At 42.1% G+C, this 15,988-nt stretch overlaps 1 protein-coding gene across 1 annotated transcript in view; it reads left to right on the forward strand.

Moving 5' to 3' along the window:
• Positions 1-1,436: 1,436 nt before the first annotated feature.
• Positions 1,437-15,988, forward strand: part of znrf2b (zinc and ring finger 2b) — a 32,689-nt gene continuing 18,137 nt past the window's right edge. Inside the window, exon 1 of the mRNA XM_036558102.1 lies at positions 1,437-1,955. Within this exon, the coding sequence (XP_036413995.1) occupies positions 1,718-1,955 (238 nt within the window). The 5' untranslated portion in view covers positions 1,437-1,717. The remainder of the gene's footprint in view (positions 1,956-15,988) is intronic.

Genomic DNA, 15,988 nt, shown 5'->3' on the forward strand with positions numbered 1-15,988 from the left:
ATTATTACATATACATATTTACATATAGTATACATAAGGAACATGTTATTATTATTATTAGTAGTAGTAGTAGTAGTAGTATTACCCATAGGGATTTTGTACTGTAAACATATCTGGGGAAGATGAGTGGATATTAATTTGTAATTATAGACATGTTATAAATGTGGTCTCACTTGCTTTTCTCAGTGCTTTTAAATAAGCCAGCATGAAGAGAGAAGCTCACACAGGAACCAGCTTGCTTCCCTTTTCTGACCCACACCAACCTCCCACCTTCCTCTTCTTCTTCCTCTTCTTCCTCTGACCCTCTGTGCGGTGAGGCCGGTCAGTTGCCATGTTCCTCAGCTCTTTCTCTCCTTCCCACGGAGGCTTTGTGTTCTGAAAGTGCTTTTTCTCTTACAAGTGTGCAGAACTACTTGCTGAGCTCTTGTAGTTCTAAGAATGGACAGCAGATGGCGCTGCTGTTTAACTTTTAATAGAATGTTACCACAAACTATGCGATTTGAATCATTTTAATAATCAGTGTCTGCTTATTAGCTATCACGTGCTCTGTGTTTGTAGAAGTTTCAGTTATAAAGTGATTTAAAAATGTGTTTATTAACTTTACAGGGCTGCATGTTCACACCAAAGCCGTTTTCTTTTTACGCCCGTATTCCGGCAAACCCCGCCTCTTCTGCGTTTGGATTGGCTAACAGTTCATACACACAACAGTAACTACGTTCTGGGGGGCACAGAGCCCCGCCCCTTCTGCCATGATAAAGATGACAGTTATTTTTATTATATTATTATTATTATTACTTTTTAAAAAATATTACTGACAGCACAGGTAATATTATTATTATTATTATTATTAGTCGTAGTAGTAGTAGCAACTGCAGTATTAATAGTTTTTAATTTTTTAAATAAAATATTGATAAACATTTTTATAAAATATTTTAAAATCATTTTTATTAATTTGACTATTAGTAGTAGTAGTAGTAGCAATAGTTTCATAATAATAATAACAGCAATATTATTATTATTATTATTATTATTATTATTATTATTTGTAGTACTGAAAGTATTTTTTGTTAGTAGCAATAGCAGCAGTATTATTAGTGTCGTTATCATTATTCTTGTTGTTTTTATTATTATTGTTGTTGTTGTTGTTGTTGTTACAGGAAGTAAGGAGTTGCTATTGTGAAAAATAGTAGCTGCAAAAACACATCTAACGCACTAACGGCGCTCCGGGGGGCGCAGAGCCCCGCCCCTCCTGCGCCACGATTGGCTAAAACAGGGACGCGAGGCACTCTAGAACTCTAGGGAGAGTCTGACGTAATGCGGGTGTGTTTGTCCGAATACGGGTGTGAAATATTAAACCATTTTCCCCTCCATCCACGACGCCGCTGTGTTTACCCCGTTAGGCTCTGACGTCATGCAACGTCAGGAAGAGCCGGGCCCCGCCCCCTTCTCTCTCGCTCGCGCCTCCGTTTCTCTCGTGCGGGGCGGTTTTTTTATTTTAATTATTACCGAGCGCGCGACGAACCGAACTACCTTTAATACCCCACCGACCCCTCCCACCCCACCGAGGGGCAACATGGCGGCGGAGCGCGAGCGAGGCTCCTCGCGACCCGACCGAGCGCACGAGCTCACATGAAATACGCGCGCGTGGGGCTTTTTGCGGTTTTTATCTTTACTTTGTTTCCTCTGTGTTTGAAAAGCCACAAACAGCGGCGGCATCATGGGCGCCAAGGCGAGCAGCCCGGCTAACGCCGCTAACGGGCGCGCGCGCGCGTACTCGGGCTCTGACCTGCCGCCGCCGTCGCGCACGCACGCGGACGGAGCTGGAACTGGAGCGAGCGTGCGCGTGCCCGCGCGGCGGGGGTCCGGCGGCAGCGGAGGGGGAGCAGGGGGCTCTGGGGGGGCGGGACTCCTGATCGGGTCACTTCCGGCTCACCTCTCGCCTCACCTGTTCGCAGGTAAGAGCTGCGGGCTTTTTACCTTCATGTCCAGGTGATTAGCTCCGCCTCCCTTTTGTCCACACTCACCGGCCACTTTACCAGACCACAGTTATTCCGCGATGGAGCTTATAAACACAGCCTCTCAGAGCCTCTCTCCCATCATGCTTTGCTTTGTTTATATTGCTCATTTAAAACTAATAATAATAATGATGAAAGTTATTATTATTATTATTTTATTATTTGTAGTTGTAATATTAGTAGTCATAGTAGTGGCGATAGCAGCAGTATAGTTAGTATTATCATCACCATTCTTGTTATTATCATCACTGATATTAGTAATACCAGTATTTACTTTATTATTAGTTGTGTTATTATTATTATTATTATTATTATTATTATTGTATCTTTTAAGCAATGCTGATAGCACAAAGGGCGAATGGTTGGACATTAAGCCTTTAACAAATCGTCATATAGTTATTGTTATTATATGTTTTCCATATATAATCATAATAATAACAGCAGTAATAATAATAATCATCATCATTATTGTTTTGATGTGCGGTTGATTCTGGGTGATCTGACTCCAGGAGGTGTTTTATGAAGCTGACAGGACAGATTTGATAATCCATAGATCGATGATCTTCCTCTCTGCCTGTGAAGCCCGACTGTGTCCTGATCTGAACAGTGTGCTCTGGGTTCTGTGGTCCTGAAGCAGGTCGTCCTGCAGAGGAGACAGAGGCTGCAGTCTGGACAGTGTTGTGACAGTAGAGCAGTTCAGGAACGGCTGTAATGGAAAGTAGCAGCTACAGAAGTACAGTCTGTAAATGAGGCTGTACTGCTGCGTCCAGATTAATGACCTCGGTCAGCATTGGGGGTGAAATTCTGAAGGTGTTGGGTGAAAAATGCAGGATCAAAACTCTGCTGCACAGTGAATGTTAGGGGTGTTTGGACAGTGTTTATGGGGGGGTTATGTTGGGGGGGTTTTGTTGGGGGGGGTGGTTGGGGGGGTTATGTAGGGGGGGTGGGGGGTGGCTGCATGCTGGTGCTATGTGTAAGTTCCAGGGAAAGTGTGTGTGCAGTTGAGGAGGTGGTCAGTGCTGAATGGGCGGGGCTAAACTGCTGTAGGTTGAATAGGTGGGGCTAAACTGCTGTAGCTGAATGGGGACTGAAAGGGTGGGGCTAAACTGCTGTAGCTGAATGGGGACTGAAAGGGTGGGGCTAAACTGCTGTAGACTGAATGGGCGGGGCTAAACCGCTGTAGACTGAATGGTGGGGCTAAACTGCTGTAGCTGAATGGGGACTGAAAGGGTGGGGCTAAACTGCTGTAGCTGAATGGGGACTGAAAGGGTGGGGCTAAACTGCTGTAGCTGAATGGGGACTGAAAGGGTGGGGCTAAACTGCTGTAGACTGAATGGTGGGGCTAAACTGCTGTAGACTGAATGGTGGGGCTAAACCGCTGTAGACTGAATGGTGGGGCTAAACTGCTGTAGACTGAATGGGCGGGGCTAAACCGCTGTAGACTGAATGGTGGGGCTAAACTGCTGTAGCTGAATGGGGACTGAAAGGGTGGGGCTAAACTGCTGTAGCTGAATGGGGACTGAAAGGGTGGGGCTAAACTGCTGTAGACTGAATGGGCGGGGCTAAACCGCTGTAGACTGAAAGGCCGGGGCTAAACCGCTGTAGCCTGACTGGGAGGGGCTAAACGTCTGTAGGCTGACTGGGAGGGGCTAAAACTGCTGAAGGCTGAATGGGAGGGGCTTACTTGATGTGGTGCTGAATGGGTGGTCATGTGTAAATGTATTTACGGCTGTGACATCACAACCACGATGAATCCAAATCAGACTAACCTTGGGCTTCGTTTCCAAACTACACCGACCCCTTTCAAAACAAGTGTGGAAAACTGGGTTCTCCGCGCTGCGGACCCTATAAGAGACACTCGCATGTGGATTTCCGGTTCATTAGGAAAGTGAAATGGTCCAGGATTCCTGATGTCAGTCAGAAACAGACCAGGCTCTCTGTTTTACGTAAACAGGAAGAATTCCCATCATTCCAGTCTGCAGGACTGACAGTGTGGAGCTGGTGGCTCCCATAAGGAATCTGAGCTATGGGAAAGGCCTGGACACGCCGGGTATGCGCGTGATGCACTGCTAAACATGAGACTCCCGTGACCTTCGGCCTTTTGTGTGGGAATATCTTCAGCCACGTGTCGTCCTGCAGCTGCCAGTATGATCATCGGACACTTTTTGGAAGTGAAACGGGTTTTTATTGATCTGTGCCGTCGCAGATGGTGCAGTTTACCGCCCACGGCTTCCGTTTAGCCCTGTTCAGTAAATGTAGGAGTGCTGTCTGAGGCCTGTATGTTGTTGTAAGCTGTTACTGTGTGTAGTTTCGTGTTGTGGACTGTGAGTTTGGGCGTTTGGGATGTGCCTACAGGCATCTGCACAGTGCAGAAAACATCTGGAGGTGGTTTGTAATTTGCTTGTAATCCAGTAACTGGAATAATGTGAAGGCCTCGATTTCACAGCTCTGCTGAAACTGGTGGACCTTCTTTTCTTTTGGCACCTTTTCATTAAAGCCACAGACACACTAGACTTTGCATCCTGTTCCGAAATGGCTGAACTGTAAGATCGCCGACAAAAACCCTCCATGTTGGTACAGTTAGCAAGCTAGCTTACTCGCCAACCATAAACAATAATGAGGAAGTATCCCAAACTTCAGAGTTGGTGACCTGCTACTGCTGTAATCTATCAATCTGCCAATCAATCAATCAACCTTTATTTTGACTAAGAAGTGCATTGAGGGTGACCCTCATTTACAATGTAGCAAGTTAAACAGAAATTAAATGTAGTTCAAATAAAATGTATCAACTAAAACAAATAAAAATCAGCTAGATAGCAAGCTTTATACAGAAAAAATGAAAATTCAAATAAGAAACAGGCATCAAATAGCAATAAAATATATAATGACAGCAAATTAAAAGCAAAAGAACCAACTAATACAATAAGCAAATAAATAAATAAAAAGAATTTAAAAATACCTATAAAAAATAATAATCATTGAACTAATTTGAACATGAAGACTTGTGCTAGGGTTAGAGTGGAGTTTCATGTTTTATTCATATATTATTCAAATCCTTAGCTTTGCACTGTTTACCTTTCATTAAAGCAAGGCTAACATCGCAGTTAGCACGCTGGCTAACTCGTCTGAAACAGTTAAACAGTTAAACCACAAAAGAAAGATAGTAGTTCTCTGACTGACTGCGTATCATACAGTCTGCGTTCTGTGTGTTTATTTATAGCCAGTGGAGAAGAAACTACAAGTGTCATGAGATGCTGGTTAAATTAGCATTTCCTCTGTTTATGACAGCTAAAACAGCAGCGCTGCGGGTCGAGGACTTGAATTCGGACTGTCAGCATCATGAAATTTTAGCTGACGGATTAATTGTCATATAAATAGTGCTGATTAACTATTTAATCATCATTTTTTATTTAATGCAACTAATAAAGGAGCCTAAAGCAGCCTAAGTGGCTGATTAGCTGTCTGGCTTCCTGACTATATTTAGCTAATGAGGTGCACTGACAATAAATGATATACTGCACTGTCACTAATTAATCTTGCCCATTATCTTAAATTGTATTGTGAGTGTCGTGATCTGGTACGAGGATTCACCAAACATTTTAACATAACTCTTGGACAAAGTATATATATATATATATATATATATATATACACTTTGTCCAACGGTTATAAATAAATATGTATATATATATATATATATATATATATATATATATATATATATTTTGTATTTAAATTTTACAAGGAGTCTTGGCACCTAAGATTTTCACTCACCTTGCACCTGTGTAAATGTGATGTAACAATAAACGTCATTTGATTAGATTTAAAAGTGATTTGATGCGAACTGGTTACCCTCCATGGCTAGAACCGTTCGGGCCTGACGTGAAAATGAAGCCATGTTTCTTTGCAAAAACAAGATGTCAGTCATTAAATACTGAATGATGTCAAACTGACCCCCAAGATAATTGAAAGGGTTCAGAATTTATTATGCAAAATAAATCATTTTTATGGTATAAATTACAGCTTTAGGGTTACTTTAAATGTTTGCATGTTTAAATGTTTCAATGAGTTTGCAAACAACTCATCATCCAACTCTCTACTGCGTTCAGTCCCAACCAGCTGAATAAAGGAGAACCCTCATGGTCTCCGTTGAACACTTAGTCAAATGGAAACTGTTTTCGCAGAACCGAAAGTAGTTTCTGTTGGTGGACTCTTCTTATATCTGCTCACTCTGCTGCTTAACCCCTTAAATGACCAGGACCCGCCGAGTTTTATTACACGCTTCTATAACCTACGAATAGCTCAGCTAGTTTGCACTGAAGTTCCTGTAGTTACTGAATAATACGTGTCAGTATATCATAAGCCTGAGATTTAAAGGGGTCCAGTCACTGAATCCTGGCTGAATCCCGTCTGTGTCATCATAGTTCATTGTTGTTATGATTTATTGTGAAAGTCAGGAAGGAGACCTAAGTTAAGCTTGTGATTTCAATGAATCATGAATGATTTATTGCGTTAACTGCCACAAGTTAACTGTTTATAAAATTGTGGGCTCTGATGCCTTTACTGCCCTCTACTACCCCCTCCTGCCCTCTGTTGCCCCCTACTGCCCCACACTACACTCTACTGCACTTACTGTATGTACTGGCCCTTCTGCCCTTTAATGCCCTCTCCTGCAGCTTTCTGGCTCTACTGCCCCCATTCTGCCCCTACTGCCTTCTGCTGCCCTCTAGTGCCCCTTACTGTCTGTACTGACCCCTACTGCCCATAATGCCCCATACAGCCCTTACTAACCATTTATTGCTCTTACTCTCCATATTGCTCCATATAGCCCAATACCACCCTCTTTCCACCCCCTACTGCCCCCTACTGTACGTATTTCCCCCTTTTGTCCTCTAATTCCCTCTCCTGCAGCTTTTTGTCTCTACTGCCTTCTTTTGCCCCTACTGCCTTCTGCTGCCCTCTCTTGCCCCTGACTGTACATAACACCCCATACAGCCCTGTCCTACCCTCTACTGTCCATATCGCCCCATACAGCCCCATACTGCCCTCTACTGTCCGTATTGCCCCATACAGCCCCATACTACCCTCTACTGTCCGTATTGCCCCATACTACCCTCTACTGCCCCACACTGCCCTCTAGTGTCCCTTACTTCCATATACTGTGCCTATTTTCCCCTACTGTCCATATTGCCCCATACAGCCTTATACTGCCCTCTACTGCCCCCTACTGCCAGCTACTGACCCGTACTGCCCTCCAGTGTCTCTTACTTCCCTATACTGTACTTATTACCTTCTACTGTCCCCTAATGTCACCTTACTGCCCCTATTGCCCTCTACTTCCCTTCATTGCCCTCTACTTTCCCTATTGCCCACTTCAGGCAAGTGTGTGATATTTGCGTGTATGATGATTTAGCATCGTGCTAATTGTTGGAATATAAGCTTCCATTACATGTTAGCTTCATTAGCCTTGTAGCCCCAGCTTTGTCATGGTAATACAGTCTTGTTCTCAAATCTGCCCCCATGCTGTTGCTCTGTTGTGGTGGGGCTGATGTTATATTCAGATCGTATCCAGAGAGCGTCGCCTTCACTCACAGGGAGATTTAGGCCTTTTAATATAGTTGACTGGAGGGGTGGGGGGGTGGGGGGACCAGTAGCATCTGCAGATCACATGGTTTCTCCTACAAGCCCTCACATGAGCTTCAGGATGAATATTTTATGTTCCAGACAAACTGTATGAATATTATTCTACTGTTGGGCCTGTGATGAGCTACAAACGGTGACCATCGGGGGCCCAAGCACTGTGAGCCTGTAGTGAATCTCTTAGCAGATCTGAGATCAGTGCTTTTAAATTATTAGTCTCAGATTTACACAGATTTGCGCAGCTAAACAGGTTGGAGATTAAACTTTCTTAAAGCGACAGCTGGATGATTTACCCTGCGCTCACACCGGCGGCGATTTTTCTCCTCTTGTCACTCAAATCGCTGGTTGCTAATGATCTGTGGGTGTTTCTGAACTCAAGTTGACCTCTGGAGACCATGATTTCTCTAACACCAACCAAATGCCATGCCAGTACGCCGTACTTTACTGGCTAGCGGCTACAGAAGGTCATCAGATCAGATTCCTTCCCACAAGGTTGTGTTCTTACCACAAATCAGATGTGTTCCAGCAAAAAATTAAATTCCTGGAGGGAAATCGCTTGTCTATAAATTTAATCCTTGCATGTCATCACTAAAGGAAAACAGTAGCCACGTTTACATGCAGTCTGATAATCCGTTAATAATCCGACTAATAGCTCAGTCGGAATAGTCTAGTCCGATTGAGGCCATTCGGAATACAGTTTCTATCTGACTGATCGAGGTGGGTAATCCTGTAAATAATCCGTTAAATAGAAGAATAATATCCGTGTAAACGCCTGTATCTGATTACATTCCCTATCGGAAAGTTTAAGTCCGTTCTGATCATGTTTGTCGTGTCATAGTGAGAGTTTATACCGTTCAACATGGCGGAGCAGAAACTGGTCTGCAGAGGAGACGAAGTTTATGCTCTGATCTTTAAAAGACGGCGGTGGGACGGACGTCCAGCTTATGTGTCTCAGAACACGACGTCTTCCTCTCGGCCTTCTTTAATAAGGACATGTGAAGGACGTTTTCCTGAGTCTGACATCATTTTAAAGCAATTAAAACTCCAGCGCGCCAACTGGAAACTCATCTCACGTGGACCAGACCTCACATGATGTTCGCTGTCATGGTAACATTTACTCCAAGTGCTACTCCACGCATGCACGTCATTTTGCATCGGATTACTTGTAGTGAGCATGTAAACGAAGATTTTCCATCAAATTGTTGAATAGTGTGCATATAAACACCTCAGTCTGAATCTGTAATCGGATTATATTCAATCGGATTGGCAAAAATCTTTGCATGTAAACACAGACAGTGTTTGGTTTGTGCGATGACTGCTGTCTGGTTGCTGTCTATTTGGCAAAAGCACCAGTTAAGCAAATCAGTTAATCGTTCCAGGTAAATACTGAACTCACTATTCGGGTATTCATTGCAGAGTATCACGGGAATCTGTAGTCAAAAACAACGAAGGATGTTTCTCTGTTTTTAAAGTAACGTCAACAAACTAATATGTTGCCATCCACTGAGGAGAAACATACCTGTGTAGAAGTTTCTTTTACTAGGTAATGTTGCACCAGCTCTAGTGTTTAGAGCTAGTTTTAGCACTAATATAGCTCTAGAGTTAGTTCTAGTGTTAGCGTTGGTTCTGTTTTAGCTCTAGAGTTAGTTCTAGTGTAGCTGTAGTGTTGAAGTTATAGCTTTAGTGTTAATGTAAGATCTAGTGTTTATTTTAGCTCTAGTGTAGCTCTAGTGTTAGTTGTAGTGCTAGTGTAGCTCTAGTGCTAGTGTTAGATCTAGTGTTAGCTCTAGTTTTAGTGTTGGTTCTGTTTAAGCTCTAGAGTTAGTTCTAGTGTTAATGTTGAATTTAGTGTTAGTTCTAGTTTTAGTGTTGGTTCTGTTTTAGCTCTAGTGCTAGTGTTAGATCTAGTGTTAGTTCTAGTTTTAGTGTTGGATTTTTAGTGTTGGATTTAGTGTTCTAGTTTTAGTGTTGGTTCTGTTTTAGCTCTAGTGTTAGAGTTAGATCTAGTGTTAGTTCTAGTTTTAGTGTTGGTTCTGTTTTAGCTCTAGTGCTAGTGTTAGATCTAGTGTTAGTTCTAGTTTTAGTGTTGTTTCTCTTTTAGCTCTAGTGTTAGTGTTAGATCTAGTGTTAGTTCTAGTTTTAGTGTTGGTTCTGTTTTAGCTCTAGTGTTAGAGTTAGATCTAGTGTTAGTTCTAGTTTTAGTGTTGGTTCTGTTTTAGCTCTAGTGCTAGTGTTAGATCTAGTGTTAGTTCTAGTTTTAGTGTTGGTTCTGTTTTAGCTCTAGTGTTAGTGTTAGATCTAGTGTTAGTTCTATTTTAGTGTTGGTCTGTTTTAGCTCTAGTGTTAGAGTTAGATCTAGTGTTAGTTCTACTTTTAGTGTTGGTTCTGTTTTAGCTCTAGTGTTAGTGTTTGATCTAGTGTTAGTTCTAATGTTAGTTTAGTTGTAGTGTAGCTTGTGATAGTGTTAGTGATAATATAGCTCTGAGGTAGCTCTAGTACCCCCCCCCCCCCCCAACGTGCTGTGTAGTTTCCTAGTTGTGTAATGACTGACGACCACTAGAGCTTATTCAGGCGCTCATTCTAGATGGTCAGCTAGTGACCATGACTTCACTCTGTTTGTGAGGTCCAGAAAACACACATCCCGCTTTTTTAAAGCACACATAGATCACACAGAGGCTCACCGTTCACAGGGGCTGTTTTTGATGATTTCTCTTTATTTTATTTTCTATTTTTTATATTGTATTTTACTTTTCTCTTACCTCAGTACTTGTTGATAGTCCGTGTGCTGTCTGGTCTACATGTGTGCCTCACTGAGACAGATTCTGTTCTCATCAGGTATATTTTTTTGATATGTCTACCTTTGTTGACTGCTTTAGTTCGGTTTACATAAAAAAGATGTATTTTTCAGTTTCTGACACCACTCAAAGTCAACAGCCTGCTGAAAGGTGATTGGCTGATGAGAAAGGCGTTTCAGACTAGTAAAGCAAGATGCAGCATGGAAAATGTCGTCTGCAGTGGACGGAGTATCGCCGAGATTTGCATGTTATTTGCATGTTATTTTCATGTTATGGCGCTCCTTTTGATAAGAGTCCCGTCAGGTACGTCCCTGGGGAGTTTTGGGAGAACTGGTCATAACGTTTAAGATACACAGCCGTTCAGGTCACTGAGCTCTGCTCCTGAATGATCAATCAGCAGGTGTCACTCAAAAGTACTGGCACTTGTGGACATTTTTCATTCTGTCCCTTTAGTGATGACGACGTTTTCCGTTTTGTTTTTGTTCCTAGCAGAACGCCGTTCATGTCTTGTCATATTTATTCCTCAAGTTCGTTTGGAGCCCCGATTGTAAAACAACAGCACATTCACAATGAGCTCTCAACACCAACTACACTCTAAAAAAGATGGTTCCAGGGTTCTTTATTAAAGACAGTGCTTCTATATAGAACCATGAACATTCAGAGAACCACTTGCATGTTTAAATGGTTCTCTGCATGGTGAAATGGTTCTTCAGATTGATGGAGAATGTGTAGTAAATGGGTCAATATAGCACTAAAAAGGTTCTTCTATTGTATACAAGCTTGACATCGTAACAATAGCAGAACCCTTTTTGATACTATATAGAACCATTTTCCAAAAAGTTCTATATAGAACCTTGTAGAACATTCTTGGAGTGTTCACGGTTATATATAGAACCATTGTCTTCACTAAAGAACCCTTGAAAAAACATTTTTTAGGAGCGTAGGACTAAATGTCAGTTGTAAATTAGCAGAAAGTCAATGGAGTATTATGGTTGTGTAGATATAATCAAATGGAGCTTTAAGGTTTAAGGATGAGAATGTTTTTGGAGTTTAGGACTCAATACAGATCAGTGTTCAATACAGATGGTTCCGAACGACGTCGGTCAGAAACGAAATCTGACTCCAATGATCCTGTAATGAAAATAAACCCCCAAAAACAAAACGTCTTTGTTTTTAAACTGTTGTTCCTTTGTGTACAGCTTTAAGCTTTCAGTTCCACATTTCCCATCATGCACTCGCTCATCTTTTTCCCCTTTTATTTGCATTTACTGGAAGAAGAGGAACATGTTCCTGGCCTCCAGGCTGTTTTTACTCCACTGCACTGTTCCTCTTTCAAACACAGTACACTTTAGAGTATCTCTGCTCCCCAGTCTGAGTCTCCGCGGCTCCACACAGGCAGGACGTCTCAGCCAAAACGCGCTGATTCTAACATTCGAGACTGATTTGGATTCAGCAGTGATCGCAAACCCTGGATCTCCTCTAAGAAACAAGCGTATTTCTGCGTAACTCAGTGTGTGAGATGTAATCAGAGTGATTCAGAGTGGTTTGGTGTGAAATGGTTCAGATGTCTTTACAGTGGTGGTGATAGGAACCAGGGGTCGCCATGACTACAACACAGATATAGACATTTTATTTTCTATCCAGAACCACCAGTGAACCTACACGAGTCTTCTGAGTTTATATGGAATGTTGATGATGGAAAATAGTGGAAAATCTGAAATAATAAGTTTTCTTTGGGGACTATTTTGCCTCTCAGCGCCCTGCATGTATCCCTCCACCATGAATGGAGTTTAAGTTCTCTAAACTATCATAAAACTCAGTCATCAGGCAGTGAATTCATAACCATTTCATGTAGGAACTTTCTGTGAGGGAGCTTTTAGAGGTGGACGTCTGGTTCCTATCACCACCACTGTGAACAGTTCTGACTCGGTACGTTTATCTAGAACAGAGCGTTTCACACCAAACCACTCTGAACCACCCTGAACCCCTCTGTTTACATCTTAACCAGTTAAAACAAATTGTACAATGATATTTCTTGACAAAAACAAACTAGTTGAGAAGGTACAGGAGGAAAAATAAAATAAGATGATATCATAATCTGCTGCCATCCAGTAAACTCTGTTAGTATGCAGTTACTGTACTCTGGTTGTTGTTGTTGTTGTTTACAGGCTCTTTAACTGGTCCAAATCTGTTATTTTTGATACATGCAGGCGTTTAGTGTCCTAGACATCCAGATCTCGTACTCAGAAACAGGTATCAGGATGGAATTTATCACAATAATGATAATATTTCATCATTTTGCCCAGCCCCACCTCTAACCTCAGGAATCTGAGCTCGCTCGCTCTCTCTTTTGTTTACGCGCTGTTTGCTGCAGATGTAATGATTTCCTTCCCATGAGGCCGTTCTTCTCCAGCATCAGGTGTGAGGGTTATTGATCTTCCTTCTCTGTGTGTGAAATATCCTCCTGCTCGCTGTCCGCAGGCTCTGACCCCTCCCTCCCCGGGAATCCCTGCCAATACACACACTCAGGGCAGCTGGGAGATCCAGGGCTAATCAATAAAAGACCAAATACTCAGAGGAGATTTAGTCGGCCTGGGCTGAGAGGCAACACAGGCCAAACCTCATGAGATCATCACAGTACAGTGTGGTTTCTGAATGATATATTGTGATTTTAATAAACGGTTCAGTGAAAAATCAAATCTGCACATTGTTTTTGCGGAAGCTGTGAGGATAACACTGCTAACAAACACTAGAACTCCTAAACTACACTCTTAAAAAAGATGGTTCTTCAAGGGTTCTTTAGTAAAGAAAATGGTTTTATATAGAACCATGAACAGCCAAAGAACCCCTCTGCATGATTGAAGGGTTCTTTGCATGGTGAAACGGTTCTTCAGACTGATGGGGAATGTGCTGTTTATGGCTCTCTATAACACGAAAAAGGTCAAGTGTCAAGCTTGTAACAATAGCAAAACCCTTTTGGTGCCACAAAGAGCCCTTTTTGAAAAGGTTCTGTATAGAACCATATGAAGAATGCGTTTGCATAAACGACAAACTGCCTCCTTTAAAGTGGAGCTGACTGTGGTGAGTTATTGACACTCAGCTCTGAACCCAGAACACGTTCGGTCACTAAAGCCGTTATTGTTCATCGTCGAGGCGTCGCAAGTTCACATTTTACAGCAGAACCGGGTCAAACGCCAGCGCTGTTCTTCAGCAGAACCCCATAAATCCGTTCAGCCGATCAGCGCGCAGTATTCGGGTCAGGTGACGCAGCACTGCCACCAAGCGTTTGAGGCAGAATCTTAAACGATTCCTTCTCCCAACAAAGAGCAGCAGGTCTTAAACTAACGGCTACTGATCTAAGCAGAGCTCAGAGTCTCACAGAGACCCACTCTGGATTCAGCCACGAGAGACGATTCATACACAAAGACCAATATTTGGGTGGAAAAGACTGAATTTCATAACTCACAGTGACTCTATAGGGAGCAGTGAGGCGTCTGAGACTCAGCCTGAGGATTTTCAGAGCTCTGATCTTATAGATGATTAATATTGATCATTAACGGCTGTTTGATCAGGTTTCAGATGTTCACCTGCTTGGTTTATGATAAATGGATAAAGATGTTAAATATTGACATTAAAGCAACTTGTGTCCATTAAATGGCTTTAACTCTGAAATATGAAAAAAGTATATAATAACAACCCAACTGCAGTTTGATTGCTGTTACCTGAAATGCACAAAAAAACATTCTCCAACCATCTGAAGAAACATTTCACCATGCAAAGAACCATTTAATCATGCAGAAGGTTCTGTGAGTGTTCTTGGTTCTAGATAGAGCCATTTAAAGAACCCTCTGGATAGCTATCTTTTTAAAGAGTGTACACCTACAGGACTGCACCACCTTAATGGAGAGCTGCATGCGGTTTGAGCAGGTTGAGAAAGCGAAATTTGAATTTCCACATTACAATTAAAATATAGAATAAAAAAATGTTTGTACTGGTAAAACTGTGTTCTGCTAAAATGAACTGGGAAAATCTAAATGTTTACAATGAGAATTAAAGCCTTACATGCTAAAATATAATGACTGCTAGGAACAAGGCTTTAGCACACCTAAAGCCTTCAAGTGTTCTTTGGTAAAGAAAGTGGTTCTGTATAGAACCATGAACACTGAGAGAACCCTTTGCATGATTAAAGGGTTCATTGCATGGTTAGTTCTTCAGATTGAGGGAGAATGTGGTTTAGATGGTGCATCTCCTGCTCAACCCCTAAACTCCGCCTATCAGGACATCCATCGGCTCAAGAGCTGCAAATACTTTTATTGGCTCACTATCAAAACATTTGCATGAACCAGGGCTTGTTTCATGTATATGAGTGTAAATTGGGGCGTGGCTGTAAAGACATGTGATGTGTAAATAAGGTACTCATGTGCCAGCGCTTGTTTTCACGCACCGATGACTGCATGACTGTCTCCTGAATCAGACGCAGAGTATTTCGTATGTCTTTCCGGAGGCACGTGAATAAGGGCAACAAGGGACTTGTAGAATGTTTACTTTTTTATTTTAATTTTTTTACTAGTATTAATTACACTTGTACTTGTTCAAACTGAATTTCTGATATCAGGAAAATCTGTATTAAAAGCTGAAACAGCTCTCCACTCACTGCACAGCACAGGTTCAACAGCCATGTTCACACTTACTGAAGCTCCTCCAGCTTCTGTAGAAGGAAAGTGTCATGTGAGGACTGTTTTTCTGTACGTATGCAGGAAAGAATAAAGCCAGTTTAAAGTATTAAAGATCTCCACAGTTCTTGCTGGACCAGCACTGATGGCCAGTTTAGTGTTTTGTAACATCATCAGCAGGAGACGAGACTGTCGCAACTCAAGATGTTCAAACACAGATGTTCAGAAAAAATAAACGTTATAAACAAATCTTGCGGTCGGGTTCGTCCAGCCTGCAGGTGATTTTGGCCAGACGGCCTGTGTATTTACATATGAAGCTATTCGATAACTGCAGTTTCCTACCAGAGAGTTTTTATAGGTGTTTATCAGGTTAAAGTCCTTTAAACAGAGGCAACTTGGATCGTCGATGAAGAGGAGACACGGCTGCGTTGCTGATACTGGCAGAGCTGGAATGTTCTGGAATTCATGGCCTGAGTCTAAACATCAGAAAATTAGAGTTAACCCTTAATGTACCTTTGACTTTTCCCCAAAACCCTCACAGACAGAATGGATTTACGGAAGCATTTCATCAGGGCTGCAGCTCATGATTATTTTTGTAATTAATTAGGGCTGATTATTGATTATTATTCAGTGGCAAACCATGATTGTTACAGCTAGGCCTTCAATTTGGGCCATAAATGTCAAAACCTGGAGAAAAACAAGGAAAAGAACACTTCTACAATAGTGTTTGTTTCTGCTAGCGCCCCCATGGGATTCTAGTGTTATTAGCATCAAGCAGTGATAAATCTAGAACCTCCAGGCCTAGAGTGATGCTGTTTTCGTCCTAAAACTGGTTCTGTAGTGTATTACAGTCTGTCAGAGTGAC

Source organism: Colossoma macropomum, unplaced genomic scaffold (genome assembly GCF_904425465.1).
Source record: "Colossoma macropomum unplaced genomic scaffold, Colossoma_macropomum, whole genome shotgun sequence".
In the NCBI taxonomy this organism is placed as follows: Eukaryota; Metazoa; Chordata; class Actinopteri; order Characiformes; family Serrasalmidae; genus Colossoma; species Colossoma macropomum.